The sequence below is a fragment of the Oryza sativa genome, chromosome 6 (genome assembly GCF_034140825.1).
Source record: "Oryza sativa Japonica Group chromosome 6, ASM3414082v1".
NCBI lineage: Eukaryota > Viridiplantae > Streptophyta > Magnoliopsida > Poales > Poaceae > Oryza > Oryza sativa.
The window spans coordinates 21,825,647-21,849,384 of NC_089040.1; the positions used below are offsets into that span (position 1 = coordinate 21,825,647).

At 39.5% G+C, this 23,738-nt stretch overlaps 1 protein-coding gene across 2 annotated transcripts; it reads right to left on the reverse strand.

The window, feature by feature from the left end:
- Positions 1-4,282: 4,282 nt before the first annotated feature.
- On the reverse strand, positions 4,283-14,830 carry LOC4341272 (protein FLOWERING LOCUS T). 2 transcript variants are annotated; one of them, XM_015786343.3, is made up of 5 exons: positions 14,724-14,830; positions 14,555-14,638; positions 5,949-6,010; positions 5,821-5,861; positions 4,283-4,615 (listed from the first exon to the last, which is right to left on the reverse strand). In XM_015786343.3, the coding sequence occupies exons 2-5, from the start codon at positions 14,600-14,602 to the stop codon at positions 4,389-4,391; spliced, it is 378 nt and encodes a 125-aa protein (XP_015641829.1). In that variant the 5' UTR covers positions 14,603-14,638; positions 14,724-14,830; the 3' UTR covers positions 4,283-4,388. The 2 variants fall into 2 exon arrangements, with proteins under 2 accessions (XP_015641829.1, XP_015641828.1); XM_015786342.3 differs by lacking the exons at positions 14,555-14,638; positions 14,724-14,830 and adding an exon at positions 6,387-6,673.
- Between the last annotated feature and the right edge of the window lie 8,908 nt (positions 14,831-23,738).

Genomic DNA, 23,738 nt, shown 5'->3' on the forward strand with positions numbered 1-23,738 from the left:
CGGTATGGGCCATGGCGGTAGCACTGTCGGAAAACAAGGCCAGATGGCCTCTATTCTCTTCCACACCGGCGGTGTCCTCTCATCCACTTCGAGTGCGGCGCATCCGGCTACATCCCTTAACATATGGTATGGTATCATTCCTCAGCTCATGGATTGGGCTCGACTCCTAGGTTTCTTTGTTTGTTCTGGGATGCTTGGCTGACCGGCGAGCTACATTGCTGTTGACTCCGCCTCCACCTGAGACACCACACAACCCCGATGTAGCTGTAGCCTTCTCATCGCCCCTCTCCATTGCCCATCCATGGTGGATTTGAAGCGCCTAAGCTCCCAGTCATTGGATACAACACATGCCAATCCCAATGCCACCGGATCTGTCGCTGCCTGAGCTCATCGTCGTAGTTGCCAGGTGGAAGAACCGACGCCAGTAACCTTCTCCATCCTTTCTACTCTTCCCCCTCGCCTGGGTATGATACCACTAGTCTGGTATTGATGAGGTACCATGTCTCGTACTGACATGTATTGGTTGGTACCAATATGACACTAGCTCTAGAATAGAAGCCCTAGTTTTTTGGGGTTGTTTGGTTTCTGCCAAAATTGTTGGATTGCTGACTATGTTTGTAAATATTGGTGTCCCAACATTGGGATTAGACACATATGTTTCATTGCCCCAACATTAGCCAATCCACTTTGCTAACAAGTTAACTAACTACGGAGTTTCTTTTGTCATTTGTAGTTATAGCAAATAAGACTTAAAAAAAATATAGACGAAAGTAAAAAAGGTAATCTATTGTAAAACTTTTATATCTATATTAATTATTAGCATTTAATTAAAATCCAAGGCTAGACAAATAAACTACAATAAAAAACCAACTTTATTTCAAAATTCAAATTTAAGCTGTGTAAGGTAACTCAACAAGCAAAAGATGAAAGCCACGCTTTTGTACATGTAGTACTGTCGCAAACCACCGGTGCCCGTTGGTGTCAAAAGTGCTCTTTAGCCACAGAGTTCCTAGTTTTTCACACGCACGTGGCCTGAACTACTAAATGGTGTATTTTTTTTTAAAAAAAAATCTATAGGAAATATGTTTTTTTAAAAAAATCATATTAATCTATTTTTTAAGTTTTTAGCTAATACTTAATTAATCATGCGCTAATAATTCGCTTAATTTTGCATTTGCAGGGAAAGAAGTTCTCAACACATTTATATTCAAACTCAGCCTTAGATTTATTAATGATAATATTTCTCCATTTCATGTATATATATAATCCTTGAATGAAACCACTTTTTTTTTGCATTTCAGATATTTCATGAAAAATGGTAAAAACATCTGTGAGACCAAGGTGTCTTCATAAGTACTACTCCATCCGTCCCAAAATATAACAACTTTTAGCTCTCAGAATTTGTCCCAAAATATAACAGCTTCTCCGCCAACATTCTCTTCTCAACTAATCACAACACTCTACCATTCTCTTTTCCTACCTACCTCCACTGCTCATCTAATCATAACCCTCCACCACTTACTTCTACCTGCTTTCTTAATAACCGTGTCCAACCTAAAACTTTTTATATTCTGGGACGGGGGGAGTATTTGTTTAGTGATCACCCCAGATCACTGCATATATTAGACCATAACAGACAGTTGGGTACTCAAGCAAAACTAGATAAAGTCAGCTGCTGATGAAGATGAATTATTCCAGTATGTTTCTATATACCACTGTGGCAAAGCTGTGTCCCAAATAAAGTGCATATATATTTGAAGGAATTTATTTTTTTTCCAGTGGCGAACACAAGATTTTGAGAATAGGGGTACGGAGTTTTTTTTTTTTAAAAAAAACACTCCTTCAAACATAAATGATGAAGGCATGTGCAAGAAAAACTAACATGAACATAGTTGAAGTAAAGTGCATATAGTGTACAATAAATTATTAAAACTACCAATTACTAAAATATTATAATTGAAACAATACTAGATTGTAATTTTTTTCTGGAAACAGGGCATTATGCCTTTACCATGAATAACTAGAGAAAATATTGTTTCCAAAGAATGTAATTGTCCAAGCAATTATTCAAGTATATTTTTTATATCTGTAATAGTTCTAAATTTATTTTGTATAGAATCAGTTGTAATGAACAGCTGAATTTATTCAACATACTGGCATATACAGCTCACATTTTTTCCATGAAATTTTGTTGGGTAGTAGTCGTCACAGACATTGGTTATTGGGGTTGAGAGAAAGAGAAATGAGAAGATTGGAAAAATATGCAAAACGAGGTGAGTAATTAGCATATGATTAATTAAGTATTAATTATTTTAAACTTTAAAAATAGATTAATATGATTTTTTAAACAACTTTTCTATAGATTTTTTTTCAAAAATATACACCGTTTAACAGTTTGGGAAGCGTGCGTGCAGAGAGAGAAATCTCCTCTTTCACTCCATGGGTCAAACACAGAATGGAGTAGTGAGGATGAGTATTAATTGGACTGCTATACCCATTTAATTTCTCAGCTACATCATCTCAGCTAATCACAACCATTTATTATTTTATTTAAGCTTTCTTCTTACCAATGCCTACCTCTAAAAGTTACTACACCCGGCCCAAAATAATTGTAATTCTAGAGTGTTTAGCATATATTAAGGTTTGTGAAGGAAAACTATGATGTCCCTTCTTAAATGGTGTATAGGTAAAGAGTGAGAGAGTAGTTGAGGATAAAATATGAAGAAATTTGAACGAGAAGTGATCAATGGGACCATTAGTACTCTATTGTGACAACTATTTTGGGACAAATACAAATCCTAGAAATACAATTATTATGGGACATAAGTAGTATTATATTTTGGGACGGATAGAGTAATTATATATGTATTTAGGATTTTAATCTGTATCTAATAGCAATGACTAAACACATTTCAGATAGTTCTCTTAAGTTAAAAGCTAATTAGGTTATGAAAATATGAGTAAATTTCACTAAACCCTACATATTTTGGTTCATGTTTGCACAAAACCATGAGGGTTTTGATGTGTTGCATAGAACCACATATATTATGATTCTACAGTTTTTACCGTTAACTAATTTGTCTTTGATGTAGTACACTTATTATGAATTTTAAACTTATATTTGAAATTTATGAGTTCGTTTAATGTATCGTCTAAATGTTGTAGCCATATAAGGTTATTATTTTTCATTGTGCTACATTATTATGTTGAATTAGTTAACATCATAGTTTTGCATCGATACCATAATACTCGGGGTTATGTGTCACGTGCCAAACTACCAGGGGCGGAGGCAGGACTAGGGCAGCTAGGGCTTGAGCCCTAGACATGCCTCTAAAATCTTACTCCCTCCGTTCCAAAATGATCATCATATAGTTTTTTTAGGTTATTTCTAAATGATCATCATATTTGTGTTCATTCATTAAGTCTATTCGTTATTTGTGCATTGGAGTAATGGACATTGATGCATGCATCCATGCACACAAGTATTTATAACCCGCATGTAATATCTTGATTTGCTATTGGCTAGGAAATAGTAGGGATGGTGCATGCATCGAGTTTGTTGCTAGAGTAAATATAGTATGAGAGAGCTATTAGCTTTTTTTTTGTCTTGGTGTACCTATGAAATATATAGATCAATTTGGAATGGAAGGAAATTTTGTTAAGTTGTGTTAAATCACTATGTAAATTTTGTAGAAAACCAACACTTCATTAGTTGATTCATACCTTAACCCTAGTCTTTGAAAATTTCTCGGTCCGCCACTGCAAACCACTATAATTGTGTTTAACACCATAATATCTAGGGTTATATGAAATCTACTCAGAAAATATTGAATATTAAACGACCACGCATATTATTACAATATAGTTTATTTTCCAATGTGTGACAAAATGTCACATCTCTACGTACACTTGATATACTAAACTTTTTTTTTTTGCGGGGATGATATACTAAACTGCTATTATTAGCATATTCATGATAGCACACTTAGGAGCCGTCATGTACACCAACTGACCAAGTGGGGCGACATTTATTCTATAGCTTTTATAGCTAGGAACTTTATGATACGGCCGGCTATATATGCATTTGTTTAATTATATAAGCACGTAGACAAAGTTGCATGCAGCTGGCTAGACACACTGCATATATATATATATATATATATATATATATATATATATATATATATATATATATATATATATATATATATATATATATATATATATATATATATATATATATATATATATATATATATATATATATATATATATATATATATATATATATATATATATATATATATATGCATGAGTGGCCATTATATTGGTCAACACTCAACATGTACAAGAGCTAGAAGATCGAAGATCGATCGATATTGATCAGATCAGGTTGGCCTCCTCCCACCTGTGCCTGTCGGGCGCTGGCAGTTGAAGTACATGGCGGCCACCGGCTTGCCGAGGTTGAAACGGCGCGCGAAGCTGCGCAGGTTGAAGTTCTGACGCACCTGCGGCGCGAACACCGTGCCGCGCCCAAGCTGCTGATACAACACCATCACGATGCGGTGGATGCCCATGGTGGGGCTTGGGCTTTCGTATGTTACGATCTCCCGCCCTGCATTAATTTAATTTATATATGATATGTGCTCAGTAAAATTTTAAAGCCTTGGACATACTTAATTATAGCTAACATTTGCTTATAATGTTCAATTTCAATTTGTTAAATTGCATAGAATTTCAAAAGGATCTTCCACCGATAAGCCCGGGTGACTGCTCGATCGGGTCGCTGGGCGGTGGATCCGCCGGTGTATGTGCTATACCATATGCAGAGATGCAACATAGTATATATTTCTACTGTTTTTATTCATGTTCAGATTATTAATTCGAACTTAGTATGGTATAAGGGGGGAATACAACTAAATACCATATTTATGTTGAACGGTGCTATAAATCATGTTCTTTTTTAAAAATATGAACCAAGCTAGTTTGAGGAGAAAAATAATTCTGTAAGATTTTACGTCCAACTTATTTGACATCAAGTGTGAAAAGAAGGGAGAGAATAAGATTTGTTGTGTCTAGCAAGTTTTTATTTTATTTTTCTTCGATCCTACTGTTTGCAAGAATTTTATTTTGGAGTCATTGAGACGAATTGAACCTGTAGTTGAAATTTTACAGACAGCAGTTTTGTAGAACAATTTTGCACTATTTCAATATCAATAGAAATGCACCTTGCGAGTAACTGGCTTAATTAGATCTACTTTGTAGTTGTACTGCAATTTTTTTTCCAAATATAACAACAAAAGTTACAATCATATACTCCTACTTGATATTTCTGAATTTTGGACCAGCACAAAAGAAACCGGATTTGTGATGTATGAATTTTAAATCAATCACACCAAGCATGCAACATTTTGGTTAAACATACCTACTTAATTATCTATCAACTTAACCATTTTCCAAACTTGTACTGGCCATATGAAGGAACACTCCAATATTGTGACTCCCTCGGGTTTCAAATATATAACTGTTCATTATTTGAAACCAATGAATTTTAACTTTGGACATCAATTTTTTTTTCATTGTTGGATCATGATGCACAAAAGTTTCATGACTATATGCATTTAATTAGGATGTATACTTTGTTAATATGAAATATTTTTAAGTATTTATACTTTTTTTTAAAAAAAGTAATCAAAGTTGAAGGATCGATGATCAGTATTTGCTAGCTAGTGACAAGCATTTGAAGACAGCAAGTAAAAGCTAATGCAGCAGAGTAGTTGTGTATGCTTGAGACCCTGGATACAATATGAATATACTCACCAAAGCTATCGTCCGTCGATGATGGGATATCAGTCACCATCCTGTCATATTGAAAAGTAGGTAGTTAGATCACTAATCAATGTGAGACATATGATAGAAATCACAACAATTGCAAGAGCATAGCTTACCAGTGCAGGTATTCCCTCAAGGTTGGGTTGCTGGGATTAGGAGCATCAGGATCCACCATAACCTAATTTTTATTAACAATTCACACAAACACATGGTCAACATGAAAGGGATTAAAATAAACCTGAGTATTTTTTTGGTCTGGGCTGAAAATGCCTAATTAATTTAGGTTAGTAATATTGCTCAATTAGCTTAACCAGCTGGCAGAGAGCACCATCTAGTTGAGGCAAACACATTGCAACAAGAGCTAGGCCAAGGTTTATCATGGCTAGTGAAGCTGTTGTTTTCTTGGTCTGTCCAACCTCAAGAGCTCCTAAGATTAAGAGAAAAAGTGCATTGCCAACACCATGGACAATGTATATATATGCATGGCCTACCCATGCATCTATCAATATGACTCTTTTGGATCGGGTATGAAGTAATTAATTTAATGGGCTTACTAGGGTATAGGCAAATCGAAAATCATCGCCACCAATCTCAACTCTAGGTTTCATCGAGACTGCCGAGGAACGGAACTCCTTGCCATTAAACACAGGCCTCCCATCATACATCACAGTTAGAGGCACTGAGTTTGAAAATTGGTCTAACACATCTCCAACTATATGGCTCCTTGTCAATGAGTCATTTGCCATGATGTGTTTTGAGACTGTGAGAGCTGATATATGTAGGTGTGAGCTGAAGCTAAGCTAGCTAGCTCTACAAATGCTAACAGGCCTTGCAATGGCTTGGGAAAAACAGACTAGGTTTTGCTGCTATTTATAGTGGTCTACACGACAGGATGCTGTCTCATTGCGCACACATGTGATTCCCGTTTTATCAATTTCAATAGTATTGAATCTACTTTCTACAAGATGCTCTTCTGATTGTTTGACAGGATTATACACATTATTCTTCCATTTGCTATTTCAATTTGCAGCATGGCGGATGTCTGGGAATAAACATATCTGTGCCATATCAGTTATATACAATTAATTTTGTAGCATCTTTAATGCATCATGTTCCATAGTGTCATGGTAATTTGGCTCTTTCCTTTCCCATGGATCGGGGTTGTGGGATTGGCCGATTGGAGGAGTGCGTCGATCGACTGGAATGCTCGATACACTATTTCTACTGGGTGCAAGCATCTAGGCCCCTTTATGGTTATTTTAGCGCTTAATAACAACATAATCATCGGAACTAATCATACACTACTACAAAAAAAATACACATAGAAGTCAACACTATAGTTGCCGGAAGTATTAAAACCAGTACCTATAGATTTTTTTTCCTACCTCTACGATCTGAAAATATATAGAACTGATGCCTTTAAGTAATTATAGGTGCCGGTTGTAAAGAAAAACCGCCACCAATTATATAGGTGTCGATTTTTTTTAAAAAAACGACACCTGAAAAATCAAGCATAGCCTGACCCGCGCGCTCTCCCCTCGGCCTTAATTATCTCGTCAACGCACCCACCCACCTCTCTCTCTCTCCTCCTTATCTCCTCCCTCTATCTCCTCCTCTATCCACTGCTCTCTCTCTCGGTCCCCCTCTCTCTCCACTGCTCCCACCCAGCGGCGGCAGCGACCTCCCCTCCGCTAGATCCAGTGGAAGGGGAGGCGGCTATGGCGGCCGACACCCTCCCATCCCCTCCCCTTGCTTGTGTTGTTGATGTTCTTATGTTTTTAGTGTTCTTGCCTTTTCTTGGATTAAATGCAACTAAATGTGCAATGAGATCTGATTGGGGTAAAGGGAAGTTGCTCGATGCATCAGCTCGAATTGAGCCGACCTTTGCTTTTCATTCCTTGGACCTTAAAGGTGCCAGTTCTTAAACCGACACCTTTGAGAGAACTCAAAGGTGTTGCCTGCTGGGTGCCGATTGTCAAATCCGGTACTCAAGTGGGGCTAGCAATCAAACCTAAAGGCTAAAGCATTTTCTATAGTAGTGATAGTTGCTAAGTGTGCAAAGATTAGGGTTCTGTTGGACTTTATGGAGTCATGCATGATGCAAAATTGTTTGGTGTATCCCCTTGTGAGTTATGGTGCGGTAAATTAAATCGAATTGTGGAACCTTTGTGTTTGAGTTGGGTGAATGCAATAGTTTTAGAACCAAAAGACCGTACTATAAAGATATGATGAAATTTAAGTAGCCTGGAGTTGCAAGGAGTCTAGGAGTGGTGTACACTAGCTTGCTATATATTTTCAAATCAAATACTAAATGAAGTGGGAGTGTTGGCATATGCTGCAAACAAAGATCTTTGATGTTACCCTGAAAGTTGAACTAGCTGGACAGTCCCAGTAATGGTAGACAGTCCGGCTAAACCATTGGATCGGACATTACGATCAATTCATTGTCCAAATGGGCCATGTGTTGGCCGTATAGTGGAAATAAAATGGATGACAGTCCGATGTGTGTAACTCATATAGTGTGCAATATGTTCGCACTTATTGTGGAGTTGCATTGCTCAGATAGTCTGAGAGCTACAAGACAGTCCAGAATAACGGTGATCCGCAAGGACCGGGTTGTACCGGAGAAACCAGGTCAATACTTCTTCGATTGTTGTCACACTGTGAACTTTGAACTACTGACCAGGCTCAAACGGCTAGTCTGAGTGGTTGAGGCTATATGTCTGACGCTAGCGAACGGGCCTCTAGCTGAGTTGGTTAGGTGGCTCTAGTAGCACTCTCAAGTCTTGAGTTCGACTCCCCATGTGAGTGAATTTTAGAAAAAAATTGTCGTCTGTCCCACGCGAAAGCACATATCTAAGGCCTGACACATGTTGTGGTCGTTCTCACACAAACTATGTTGCCGTTGTGTAAGGGTGAGGCAAGGGTTCGAGGGTTTTCTCGATCTACGTAAGATGGTTTTCTTTTGTGCAAAATGCGTGGGGCTATCTTACCCCCGCAAATCATTTTTTAAAAAAATATCAGGCGCTATGGTCTCCTCCCTTTTGGATCCCACTTGTACCAGAAAAACTTAACGAGTCTAAGGGTGTGCAGTTGTTGGTGTTGGAAACTAATTCCTTGCGCACACAGAACAGAGTGACTCATTAGTGTATGATTAATTAAGTATTAGCTTTTTTTAAAAAAATATATATATTAATATAATATTTTAAAGCAGCTTTCATATAGAATCTTTTTTGGGCAAAACACATACCGCTTAGCTGTTTGGAAAGCGTGTACACAGAACACACGGGAAGTTAGTTGAGAAATAGGGTAAAGAACAACCTAAGAGCACCTAGAGCAAATGTTAGATCAATTCTTGTAAGTTTAGTGCTTGAGTTGTCTTCTTTCAAGATTGAGAGTGTCTTAGTGTACCCATCAAGAGTCTAGGGTTGCGTGGCTTCAATTGAAGGCTTCATCTTGTAATCAATCAGGTTTAATTTTCTAGCCTTAGTGTTTAGAACACTATTTACCCCCTCCTCTAGGGATATCTTTGATCCTACATAGGGACATGACCATGGATAAATTTGTGGGAAAATATGCTTTCACATTGATATATATATCTAGCATTTTTAACTTACTATTATTATTTTTATTTTTACATAAGACGTTTTTTGAAACTACACGTACACATGCATATGTATGTGTATATGCTGTCACATGACTTTCCATACTTCTATTGATGAGTGAAATAAGCAATTCATTTCGAGATAAATATAATCTTGTGTCCATGAAACCTTATCCCAAACTCCAATATAGGGGCAAATTGCAAAAGTCAAATATGAAGTTCACTAACGTCACAAAAATCAAGGTGCACAACTAAAAAATATATACCAAGAAACAGTTTATTGGTTAAACACATAAAAATCAGGGAGGTTAAGGAATTTAGTGATCTAATGTCCCAGAACAAATTCAGTCCAAACACAAATATCTACAGTGCCCATGGACAAATCTATCTGTGGAATCTCATTCTTCTATATTTGACAAATGTGCCTTCTCATGGTCTCCAAGTTGTAAAATGTCTAGTGCAATATAGCTTTCATATAGCCAACTATTGTTTATCCACTGTCAAATAAAAAGAACAAAATGATGCACTATTTGCCTCAGTAAATGCTATTATAATTTTTTTTGACAGAAAACAGCAGGAGAGAGGATCCTACCACGCTATATTAAAAATTAGTTATGTACAAAATATTTACAGAACACATTACAAAAAATGCTATTAGAAATTGGAGTTTAATTGTAGAATATTGGAAGCAATCAGGTATCAGATAGGCATGTCACTTACCAAGGTGTGCTCATGTGCACAACCTCATGGAATCTATTCTCGGCAGTAGAGTATCTTACAAAGGTGTGCTTGAATGCCACATGGAAAAGATGGAAGCTAGTTAATTAATAACATTACAAACAGAGAATTTATGAGAAAATTATTTGTGTGCCTTTTTAAGTTTCTTTCCATCCATTTCACACTCCTCACTTCTGCATCATCGCAGCATGCCCATTCCATTACCTGAATGTGAGTTGATCGCATTGCCGCTGACTCATAGCCCCAACTATAGCCTGGAGCATATCCCCACCCAAATCGAAACCCTAGTAAGGAAACTATTCATTATTAAAGACCACCGGGTTTCAAAATTACTATACCCTAATAACTGAAAATATTAAAATTAAACTAAATTTAAATAGAAAAAAATAATTTTAATGGATTTCAATCAATTTTGAAGGGAAGCTATAGCATGGGGAGGCAGTTGTAACCAGCAAAATAATATGCTCTTCACTTTAAATTTTGTTGAAATTCATTTAAGATTTAAATGTGACTTAAGGAGAAAATTACCAACAGTTAGTTCAGGTGGTTTGGGTAATTTTAACCACTATAAGAATTTTTTATAATGAAACTCAAAAACTCAAAGCCAACAATTAACAGAATCCGCATGCATAGTGATCAATTCAAAACAAAAACCCATGGGTATGGCTTTGTTAGGGGTTGACGAAAGCTTAGACAGAGAAAGGATGGGGTCATAATATAGGAGCAGAGCTCTTATTCGAAAAAGCACACGAGGAATTCTTTTATCAAGATTTTTGGCGAAATTCCACTTTCTTAAATCCCTCAAATATTATATATGCATGAATATAACAAATGTATGTATCGTAAATCATACACAATCGATTCTAGACATAGCTGACATTCTTGTGCATATGCTTAACATGACCGAATTGCTTCAACTTGCTAGCTTATTTGAAAAAGTTCTGATGAAAAAAACAGTAGCAAAGTTCGCTTCACATTTTAAATTTGGATGCTTTCCCTCTTACTGTTGAAATTGACATGACCTCGCCGAAAAGGAACAATGGAAGCCTCTCCATGATTGGTTCTCCTTTAATCACGTTGTACTTTATGTTTATTCAGTAGCCCCTAGTTGCTAAAGCAACTTTGATAGCCACAGCCCCCAGACAGCAAACCATGCAGACGTGCACATATAGCTAGCTAGCTACTTCCATGATACCACTTTAAATTTGCCCAGTTGCAATACAATCCCCACCCTGAGACCAAAAGCCTTAAGCCTAATTGACCACGTTAACTGAATGAACACATAGTCCACAGTTTAATTTGTTCCCAAGCAAATGATCCATATATGCATGCATGTAACAGGCCAATGTTAACGCCATATGTGTAAAAAAAAGTGGTAACATATATTATTCTTGGAGACGACAGAGCATAAAAGCAAGCAAGGTGTGTATATCATCATGCATGCATAATGCTTTAAAGGCATTACGCCATGCAATTTTATCTCAGCATCTCTTGATTATATGTCTGTGCGACTGTGACCTAATTCTAATTCTATATATCTATCGTAACAGAATAATCTCTATCTCGCCGCCACTACCAACTTCCATTTCTATTCTCCTGTAAGGATAGATAGAGCACCATTGTCCCTGCTTGCGGCTCGACTTGGACTTCTTCGACGGATTACAAAGGCATAGTGTTATCGAACTTACACTCATCTTCTCAATGCTAGTAGCATTCCTTGAAATATATATGTTGCCTAAGAAAATCTAATCTGAAACTTACAAAAAAAAATGCTTCCAACTACTAGTTCCTTAATTAATCTCAAAATAGAAAATCAGTAACTGTTTTTGAAAAACTGTAACAATGCCGAATGGAGCCCAATATCTATATTTTGGTCCATCGAAATATGTTGCCGGGATATGCACCAAAAACAATGGTGTGGTTTTTATGTCGAAACATTAATATACAACTCGAGTGATGAGGCAAGGGACTGCGTATCATGACAGTGCAAGGATTGTTGAATGAGCAAGCCAAAAAGAAAAACAGAAAGATGATCAGTTAATTTCTTTGAGCTAGACAGCTAGTTTCAAGTGAAGAACCACTCTCGCGGATGACATACGCAACCTGGAGTGGATGAGTGGAGAAGTTTTGAAAGATCCTTCATTCTCTCTCTCTCTTTCCAGATGTTCCACAATAGATGAAAGATTTTAGTTAGCCAAAGCTTCTCCTTTGTTCTGAGGGCCGTTTTGGATTAGTGCCAAAACGGTGCCCTACCAATATTATGGTAGTTTGAACAGTGCATATGGTAGTTTTGGTTTGAATCCAAATCATTGGTATTGCCAATGTCTAGTTTGATATTTTCTATACTCTACTCAAAGCTTGTTCTAAATTGGTCTCCAACCAAATACAACTCTACCCTACCAAAATATTGGTAGTGCCAAAACTTGGCTTTTGGCACTACCAATATTTTGGTAGGGTATTAAACCAAACAAACCCTGAATTTTTCATTGCCTCTGCTGACCACCATTAGTTCCATTATTGAATGAAAGGAGGTAAGGTCTGGGAGGTTATTGTATTGAAACCATGTAATTGTTGTAACAATTTTTAACCAAGGACATGAGTTCTGACATTTATTTCAAGAAGAAGAGAAATGCATTGGACCACAAATAGAGAATGCAAGACGACAGGGTGGCTCCAGATGGAACACCAACACCAAAGAAAGAAACCTATAACTGAGTTCCTTTCAAGAAACACAACAAGGTAGGTGAGGAGGCGTCCTCAATTAAAATAGTATTGATGATGACGACCATGCATCATCATGGCGACGTAGAAGCTCTGACTTCACCATGGCAACCTTCATCCGTCGCTTGGCATAAACATCACCAGCACGAACAGCCGTAATTGTTACAAAGTTAATGTATAAATGTACGCATTATTATGTTAAGACTTCTATACTGTATATAATGTTTGCATCTTCCCCCAAGACACTCTAAAGTGTGGACTTGGTTTGGCTTGTGGCACTCCAAAATGGTGGCAATCAATCTGACACAAACCTCTATTCTACTTCTCTAATATTTATTCCAATACCATGTAGGATGATCTTATTAAGTGTGAAATTAGACAAAAAAAATGTGGGGAATGATGAATTCGTTTGAGAGATCACCGTTCGATAAGATCACTTGAGAGGCCAAGTAGTATAAAATGTTACAAAGTTGTGCCTGGCAATTTGGTGGTGCTTCTAAGGATGCCACACATAAAGCAGAAGTATCTCATTTAGGTCCAATTCAGATTTCAGAATACGGGAGTTCTCTCAGTTTCTTGCAGCAAACTAGGAATATATTGACCTTTGTTTTAAAAGTTTATGTAAAATTCTTAGTAGTTCCAAAACATAAGAACGATTAGAGTGACACTTACTGGAACTGACTGCGCTCCAAAATTTTCTAACTCATATTGACTATATTGAGACTGGTGGTCAAACTCATTTTCCGGCCGGTTGACTTTTTTGTGTTACTCTCATTGATCGCTTTATCATATATTCTAATATGTCGATCTAATTGAACGACATAAAGAACTGATTCTAGCCCACATTATGGTCTGTTTCGTTACATACTTTACATTATTCCCTTTTTATCTAAAACCACGAGCTCTTTTTTTCTGCAAAAGTTGACAGCAACAGCGTGGGGTGTACAGTAAAGGCAGGGATAAAAGAACTGCACAATCATAAGCTCTCTCTCTCCTTTTGGATTGTCTTCTAGTTTAGAGTCATTATTATTATTTGTATGAATTTTGTCTTTTATAGCAGAAAAGATATTAATACAAACAAATGCATGGACATTAGATCAAGACCCAAAGGACAGAAAAAAGTGACCAAAAGATGACAGAAGCTTGAGTCACCTTACCAGCAGGCACCCACATGGTATACTTCGCGACAGTGTAGTATGGTCTGTGTACTTGTTTCACATTTTCAGCTTGGTAGTCATGAAATGAACTTAGAATTAAACTTTCTAGTTTATCCTTACAGAAGAACTACATGTACCGAAAGTGAACCTATATGAGTTAAGAGTGGCTTTAGTTTGGTGGGCTGGTGTGGTGACCATGGGTTGGACCTATCCTGTGCTGGAAACATCATTTCTAGAAAGAACAACGTGTTGCTGGGCGCAGCCACAAGTATGAAAGTCGGTGACGATGGTGGCCAGGGTACTTATTCATAAGAATGAAGAAAAGAGTAGTGAAACCGACCCCGACAGAAGTCGGCACAGCCAGACAAACACTCTCTCTCTCTCTCTCTCTCTCTCTCTCTCTCTCTCTCTCTCTCTCTCTCCATCCATCCCCTGATCCCCTAAGTGAAGACGTGACATCTCTTGATGTTGTCCCAGAAAGCAATCAAGGAAAGGAGATAACCTGTGGGAGGAGCTCGTCCGGAGAGAACACCGTCCACCTCCTACACATTCCGTCGAACAGGTGGCGGGCGCCCACGCGACGGGACTGTAGAGAAGCGAGAGACACCAAATTACACCACTGAAACACAGAGAAGAAACAAGAGGGCCTCCACGCATCGGCGCCGCCTCACCTCACTCGCCGTCGCCGGAGAAGATACGCTCCCCGCACCGCCGCCGCTGGCACACCACCGTCGCGCGCTGCGGTGCGCTGATCTGATCGCTGGGCTAGAGGGTGGATGTGACTGAATTAAATTAACTGGGCTTAAAATGAAGCAACTAACTGAATTGGGCCTGGTTACAAAGCCCGCACCCACCTGAGCCCATCCTATTTAGGAATAAGTTCACCGAAGGTCCCTCAACTTAACAGCGAGATTTTTTGAAGTCCTTAACCACAAAACCAGAAATGTTTACCCCTAAACTTACTAAAACCGTTCACTCAAGGTCCTACGGCAGTATATATAGGTGGTTTCGCTGACGTGGCATCCTAGTCAGCAATTTTTTTTAAAAAAAAAGTACATGGGACCCACATGACAACTGCACATTTTTTTTCTTCTCTTTTCTTCTCCTTCTCTTCTCTTCTCTATTCCTCTTCTTCAGTGAAAGAGGCCGGCGGCAGGCGGAGCGGTGCGCGCGGATGCGGGTGGCATAGCAGAGGGCGAGCGCGGCAGCGGAGTGACGGCGGGCCGAGAAGTGGAGCGCGAGCGCGGCCACGGGCAAAGAAGCGGAGGGCGAGCGCGGCGGCGGAGCGGGCGGAGGGCGAGCGTGGCAATGGCACACGATTAACTGCATGATGCATGCACACTGTGCAGTATATATGAACATGACCGATTGATTCTATCTGGTACGTGCTGCTGCTGTCGGTACGTGCTGCTGCTATCGGTGAAGTAGACGTCGCCGGTCCTCTGGTCGACATCGAGGCCGTTGAGGAAGTTGAACGGCACGCCGGCGGTCTCCGTCGTCACCACCTCGGCCAGCCCACCGCGCGCCGGCGCCCTCAGGAGGCCCAGGTACTCGTCGGCCACGTACAGGTCGCCGGAGGCGTGGTGGAACTGCAGCCCCAGCGGCCGCCCGCACATGCTCTCCGGCACCACCAGCTTCTTCTCCGGCGAGCAAATGCCGACGCTCCTGGTGGTGAACAAATCGTCAGTGCATGCGAGATCATGCGCGCGGCGGCGCAGCTAGATGGATATGGATAGCTTACTTACGGGCGCCGACAGCGTCATGACGGCGAGACTCGGGTCTATGGACTTGGTCTCGTACGTCGGCTCGTCGCTGGCGCCGGCGGACGTCGTCGCCGCCGCCGCCACAAGAACAAGAACATTGCGTCCCCACCGGCGGCGGAGGGAGAGGAGGAGAGGAGGCAGCCGTCGACGGCGAGCTCACCTTCCGACACATCGCATACAGCGCGACGAGAGCGTCGGACTGGCCGAGGCGTATAGAAGGACGAGTAGGCGAGGGAGGGAGAGAGGGTTGACGGGGAGAGCGCGCCGCTCGCCGGCAGCGGGGCCCTAGGTCGAGCACCCGGCGCGTTCGAACATCTCCGCCGCTAAGCACGCCGTCGCGCCGGACGCCACTTCTCCTCCTCTCCCGCCGCCGCCGTCCCGCTCAGCTGCCGGCCACCGCTCTCCCCCTCTATCGCCTCGCCTGCTCGAGAGAACCCGAAGAGAGAAGATAAAAGAAAATAAACAGAGAGAAATGTGGGACCCACACCATTTTCTCACTTACACGTGGACCTCACATAATAATTTTAATTACTTTTGCCAACTAGGATGCTACGTCAGCGAAACCCGGCCTATATACTGTCTTGGGACCTTTTATGCACGGTTTTACATAGTTCAGAAATACACATTTCTGATTTTGTGGTTAACGGACCTTAAAAAAATCTCGGTGTAAAGTTGAGGGACAGCCGCTGAACTTATTCCTCCTATTTATAGCCCACAAAGCATTGGCCCAGACAGCCACCAAATAGTGAGGCCCAGAAGAGAGCGGCCCATTCGACACGGTCAGGCCCACGTTGAAGCCCAACATAAAGTGGGAGTGTAAAGCTCACACAAGAGCGGCCCAATGGGTTCCTCACGATGAGGACACATGTAAATCTCGTCCAAGAAGAGAAAGTTCCCAGTAAAAGCCGGCAACTAGCCGACACCTAATGGCAGCAGAAAAGTCCATTTTTACACCCATGAACTTTTAGATCAAGTTTCAGTCTCATCCCTTAACCACGAAACCGGAGATGTAACATTCTCCAACTATGAAAACCAGAGTGTGCACGGTCTCTAACAGCAGCCCAATTTGAAACCGAACCAACAAACAGCCTGGTTAACACGTCTAGCCATGAAAAGCTAGGCCCCATACACTAGCTTGATTGTTCTGAATGGATTAATAGATGGTAGATTATATTTGATTTTGTGATGATAATCGATGTAAAAGCGAAAGAGAGTTAACTATTACCCGTATAAGTTATATTGGCATTATTCCATCTTCAAGTTTAACTTTATATATACAAATACAAAACATAATAACAGTTATAACACAAAACATATATCATATACAAATATACTACTCCCTCTGTTTTAGATTATAAGTCGTTTTGACTTTGGTAAAAGTCAAATTACTTTTAGTTTGACCAAGTTTATAGAAAAACAGTAACATTTTCAACCCAACACAAATATATTATAAAAGTATATTCAATTATAAATTTAATGAAACTAATTTAGTGTTATAAGTATTATACTATATTTATCCACAAACTTGTTTAAACTTAAAGTAGATTGACTTTAACTAAAGTCAAAACGACTTATAATAATATGAAACGGAAAGAGTATTTTATAGTGGATGAAACTAATTTAGTCGTCTAGATCTTAGTACGTTTCATCATAAACTAAAATAACTTACAATATAAGGAGGATGAAGTACACAGTTGAGAAGCTATTTAAATCTAAACAAAGTATTACAAGCAATTTAATTTAGGTATAGACTACAGTTTTGCGAAAATTGAATCAAGGCCTTCGAGCAATATAATCGGTGAAACCGACGACGAGGTGCTGGGCCAACAAATATACAAAATATTATTGTGCATGTGTTTGTCTTTAAAAAAAAGTTGAGTACTAAAAACCAGTGCAATTTGAAGGAGTGGAAACAGCTATAACAGCCAGCGAGAGAAATGTATATCAACAGAAAAAAAATATTATAATGTAAAAAGGAAAGACAATATCAAAGTAAAAAATATAGAGTAATTAAATTGTATTTATGGTATAACAACTCGTGGCTGTGATTTAGTACAATAATTTGAGAAGTGAATATTCAAGTCCAATAACTTGACAAGTAGGCACGTACATTTTAGTATAGGAAGTTGACAATTTATAGTATTTTGGTGTAATAAATAGGTATATGTTGTTTTGGTTAACAAGTACCGGGTGAGTTTTATCACAATGTCAATATGTCATCATATAGCAATCATGTGGATATATATAATCTTGAATTTAATCCATAAGAATTACACTGCTCATTCTATTTACACCTTAGATTTAATCTATAAGATTTACATTGCTCGATTAATTTGCATCATTAGTTTGGATTTTTTTTCACCTTCCTATATCTCAACCAAAATATAAAATTTTCAACGTAGTTAAATTTATTTGACTTTCAATTACTAGAATGACAAAAATTATGTATACTTATACAAATCTATGTTATATTGATAAAATAAGTTCTAAAAACTAAATGTGTCGACGTTTGATGTCGCAATTCCGGTATTTGCATAGTATGGGGATCGTTGGTACCAGGATATATGCGAGACATATGTAAAAGAGACGGAGACGAGGATTTTTATACAGGTTCGGACCCCTGAATTGTCAGGTAATAACCCTACTCCTGTTGGCCGAAGCCGGTCGTTGCTCTTATTCATCATAATCACACCGGTACAATATTTGGGGTAGCCTATCTAACTGTTGTCGACTTGGCGGCCATAAAACCATCCCGTAATCGACAACAGAGTAGTTTTCCTCCTTGAATCCATGTTCGGCGAGATCAGAGACATCGCTAGATCCCTCCTAACGGTTGTCGTAGGAACTGTATGGGGACTAACTAGGCTTATCTCCGATGTCGATATCCGGCGGCTTGTCTTGGCGTATGTTGGCTTATATGTTGATCTTGTGTCTTGATCTATTGTTCTATGTCCCCTCTCCTCTTTGGGGGTCTTGTATGTATACCCATAGGTGTCCCCTTGTCCAAGTAGAACTAGGGAAACCAATATGGATACAATCCGAGTAGTACTTATCGCTTCCATATAGAACTCTATTCATCATTCCTTATGCGGAAGTCCTCCTATATCCGACAGTTGTTTCCATATAAGACATGGTATGTGGTGGGTCTTGCCGAGATTTAGTCAACTACTATTAGGTATGTGGTATCTATAACCCTGACAAAATGAATACAGAAAAAAATGCTTGAAATAATTAAGTTGTTACAACGCTTCAAGTTATTGTAGCAAAATCATACCCACCTTGTAAGTTGTTGTAACTATATGCTCACTTCTTAAGTCCTTGTACTAGCAAATAACTTGGAATGCCCCTTTGATCCATCGGTTCAACAAGGTTTTTCTCAATGTTGTGTGTGCTTGGAACATTGATCACACCTCAGTCTTTGCATGCTTTTCTCCCATATTTGGCATACGAAGGTGCGGTCCTTGAACAGATGATGTGTTATTTCGAGGTTGCTAGCAAAAGTAATTATTGGGCCATTGCTAGATTTGCAGCCGGTCTGCCGTCTATATCTTATTTTGTAGTTGGAGCTATTCAAAATTTTGCATTATAAAAGTACCCATGCTTTCCATATTAGTTTTGTGGCCACTGGATCTATCCTCCCATTGAATTGTGCTATGTATGCTGACTTTGCACTATACTTTGCATTGTTCTTCCATCACCATCTAATGGTGTCATCAACCCTTTCTGCTAGGATTGTTGACGAGGACATCACTAGCTCAAATATGACCATGTCTACCTTTTGTATTCATCAACAAAAGGTGCTTGCTTGTTATGTAGGATTTAGTGTTATATATTTGAACAAAGTTACTGCACCATGAGTTATGTGTCTTCTTGTTTGTAGAAATACTTGCATGGGTGAAGAAAAGTGGAGCAGGCATACATAGCACTTGGATGATCAATGAAGTTTATTGGGGACCAACCGGTTGCCTTTCCCAAGTCTATTCACATGTTACCGCGTCACTTTTGATCCATAGAAGACAAGAGGTGAAGTTCCCCATGTTTTAGATTCAAATTCGGGCCTTTTGACAAGATCCATTTCAAACGAACATAGCCCTTGATCTAGAAGGATTCTCGGGACCCATGAGTACTTGCTAGAAAGCTTATGGAGTCTAATTTCATATGGTTTTGGTCCCACGTCAAAATTTCTCAATTGTCAGGAATATGTAAAACAAGCCACGTACCTCATTCAGTAATTTTATTGTCGGGTACGTGTAATGCCCCGATTTTCGTTCGGGATTAAAAATCAATAAATAAATCATTTCTAGAATTTATATTAAATGGTAAAGCAATTTAATCAAGTGAAATATTGAGGAAATAAAAAATTTCCTTTAAAAAATCATGGCCGGAAATATTTTTGTAATACTCTTTGTGTCCTAATATTCTCTCTAGATTTTTTCCGTGAATTTTCGGAGCTCGAGAAGTAATTTTAACATCACAAAGTTCATTTAATCAATTAAATTAATTGAAAAAAAAATTAAATTCTCCTCCTTTCCCTTGGGCCAACTCCGGCCCAAGTTTCCTTCCGCTCGGGCCGGCCTCCCTCCTCTCTCCTCCCTTGCCTCTCTCGGCCCCGGCCTCTATCCGGGCCGCCCGTGTGTCCGCACACGTGGCCGCCTCGTGCGCACTACATGGTGCACCCACTCATGCCTCCGTGGACTTGGTCCACGGTGGGCCGAACCCCCTTAGTCACCGACAGGTGGGGCCCGCTTGTTGGCGCCACCCTTTTTCCCCTCGGTGACGTCATAAATCAATATTAATTGCGCAATAATTCGAGTTTAATTCCGGAAATTCATTTAAATGGCTCAAAAGTTCTAAAATTCATATCTAATTCATACGAACTTCGAATTGGGCCATTCAACTTGCCAAATTCATCTAAAATTGAGCTCTACATGCTTGTTTACTTTTTATGTACTTTTACTTGGTTTTTATTAGTGTTTTTCCTCATTTTGCGTGCCAATGTGTAGATTCCGTCGTTTCGGAAGATCGCGATCGCGAGGAAAAGTGTTCAGAAGATTGATTGAGGAAGCAAGGCAAGTCACACATTCCCCTTGGGCATATTGAGCCTACTTTATAATTTTTTTACCGTTTGCAGATAAATATGCATGTTTTGCTTATTACATGGGAATAGGGTTTACCTATCTACTCGCTTGTGCCATGTTTACTTGACATCCGTTCTTTGTTAAACTTGGGTGATAATTCGACTAGCTTATGTTACTTATGTTGACCTAGCTAGAACTGTATGCTTAGCCATGCTTAATTAATTACCACTAGCTCACATAATGGGATAATTACATTATTAGACATCTAGTATCTTGACGAGCTGCGTGCTTGAGACATCCGACCATGTTTCATTAGTCGTAACTACCCAACTAAATACGACTTAATGGTGGGCTGTGGGTGCATGGTTTTGCTAGTCGCACCCATGGCAATTAAGGACCGGTTCACAGGAAACCCTCGAAGACATACATCGCTTACCACATGTGGGAGTGGGTAACTGCTTGAGCTGTAGTATAGCTCGACCCTTTCCTAGGCACCCGTGGCGAGGGTGGGCGTGATGGAGTTGGGTCGGCTGGGGTGTCCGGTTGTCCAACTTCCGGATTCACCAGTGGCGCACGAGGGGACTGCCCACTCCTGGTTAGGGGTAGGGGTGAAACCTTAGCATGGTGTGGATGGTTAGGGGAGGGTTATGCGAAGGGTCTTGCATTGTCACAATCACTCGACATGGTGATGTGTCAGGCCTGGCACAATGACATGCCGGTGGATTGTGTCTTGTGGACACAGTTGTGCACCTCTTGCCAGAGTAAAACTATTCGAATAGCCATGCCCGCGGTTATGGGCGATCGACCAGATTCAGCGTGATTAGTCTCACCTTTAATAAATTGGCTTAATGAACTGGTTAGTTCAGGTGGGATGGTTAGGCCTATTCAACGTGGTGTAGCGTTGATCAGTGGAGATTTAATATTACCTTAATTATCAACTATTTTACCATTTTCAACAATAAATGCTTTACAACCACCTTTTTGCAAATAGCCACAAACCCTCCTTGTCTCCCATTGCACGTTTGCATCATTGGTGTGGCTTGCTGAGTACGGTGGTTGTACTCAGTATTGCTATTATCCCCTCTTTTCAGAAGTGTAGTGCTTCTTAGCTGAAGATGAAGTTAGACGACAAGGGCTTAGAGCCCAGTTGAGTTTTGCCTGTGGAGTGAAGATGTAGCCCCGCTAGGATCGCCTTTTTCCGTTGCTACTGCTTTCTTTTCTGTGTGAGGACTAAGTGTCTCTTCTGTAAGTATTTACGCTTTATTTACGTTTGGATGTGTATATTATTTGTCGTTTTGTGTACCCTGGCTGATTCCTGGACAGGGATTTAATACACAAAATAGTCTAGAAATTTGGGCAAAATTTCTGGGCGTGACAGTATGCATCCTAGGGCTAACCCTAGGACATCCCTAATCATATTTATTCAGTAGCCGTCATAGTTTCGAGTCGGGTTTCACTTAGATTAATTCTGTCGTTACATTTTTGCCGATGGTTCGGTTTGTGGAACCCCAACTTCGAGTCTTTAATCATTCATCTGCAAATTGAGTTGCAATCTACATTGTTCTTGCTTGTGTTTTTCGATTCGCATGCAGGGATTAACCTTCTTAGTGAGGTCAACTGGATAGCACACGATTGATAACCAAAGGAGACTTGGATCCTATTGATCGGAAGCCGGATCATGTGTGTCAAGTTTCCACCAAATCTAGAGTTATCAGCATATCGAAAGATCTAAGACCTTAGTTCCTAAACATCTGTGTTGTTACTCCATATCTAAAGTAGCATGTCAAAGAATTCCTTCAATAGCTAGATCGATGGTGAGCCTGTGCCACTTGTATCCACCAATCATTTGTTAGTGTTTCATATACCGATCGACTCTTCTGCTTTGAGTGGTTGTAGAGTCAATTGCTTTGCTTCCATCTCCTATTTGTGTCTCTGTTGCTGATGTTGCACATTCGGTACAAGATAAAATTTCGATTGTTACTCATTCAGTACTTGACAAATTTTTTGTGGTACCAACCATATATTTTCTAAATCTTGCATATATAACGTGCAAAACTATTATTCACAAGGGGTAACACAACTTATACTTCCAGATCAAATTCTAATCATCTCATTCCATTTCCAAATTCTTAACATTGCAATGTAAGTTTACATGAAATTAAGGGCTCACCCCACCATTACAATTCATGCATATGCTTATGTACACAGCAGTTAGAGGCCATTGCCACCACATCCCCGCCCACAGCAAAACAAATTCCATTACACAACTAGCAGCACATGTTATTCCGCATTACATGCTCGCACGGTGAGAGTTCCTTCATGCTGGAGGAGGCGCCGTTGTCGCCCCCATCAACAAGGCAATGCAGCCTGTCAAGACAGTTTGTCTAGCTACAGGAACAAGGAGTGGCACTGGAGTTGTAGCATCAAGCAGCTCACTAGGAATTGATGCCACAGTTTTTGGTTGGCTCATATGCAGCAGGTGCCTGGTGGCACCTCATCTTGTGAGGTTTGCACGCCATTCTCCAGCAGCAACAGCTCATCTAAAGTTGTTCCTCCTTCATGCTGCATAAACAAGGGAAACCCAATGGAAAATTATGAGTTGTTTAGCAACCAACTGAACTAAACATCTTATGATAGGTAGTAATTTACAACATCATATGAGATTAGACAAAGTAGTAAAGATACTAAAATTGAGTCCATTAAGCAAGATTAAAATTGAGTCAATCTTACCAAATATAGGGAACACAAAAATTCCTTTGTTAAAAAAACCAAATTTCATATATATTTGTAAGAAAACAAATACTTTATCAAAATTGCATCATACCAAAATTTTAGTAATACATAT

What these genes read in the sequence shown, in the direction of transcription:
- LOC4341272 (XM_015786342.3), bottom strand. Translation starts at nt 6,578, where the DNA reads ATGGCAAATGACTCATTGACAAGGAGCCATATAGTTGGAGATGTGTTA. An exon ending in TTCGATTTGCCTATACCCTA is followed by an intron (nt 6,011 to 6,386) that starts GTAAGCCCATTA and finishes AATAAAAATTAG; the next exon opens with GTTATGGTGGATCCTGATGC. An exon ending in ATCGACGGACGATAGCTTTG is followed by an intron (nt 4,616 to 5,820) that starts GTGAGTATATTC and finishes AAATTAATGCAG; the next exon opens with GGCGGGAGATCGTAACATAC.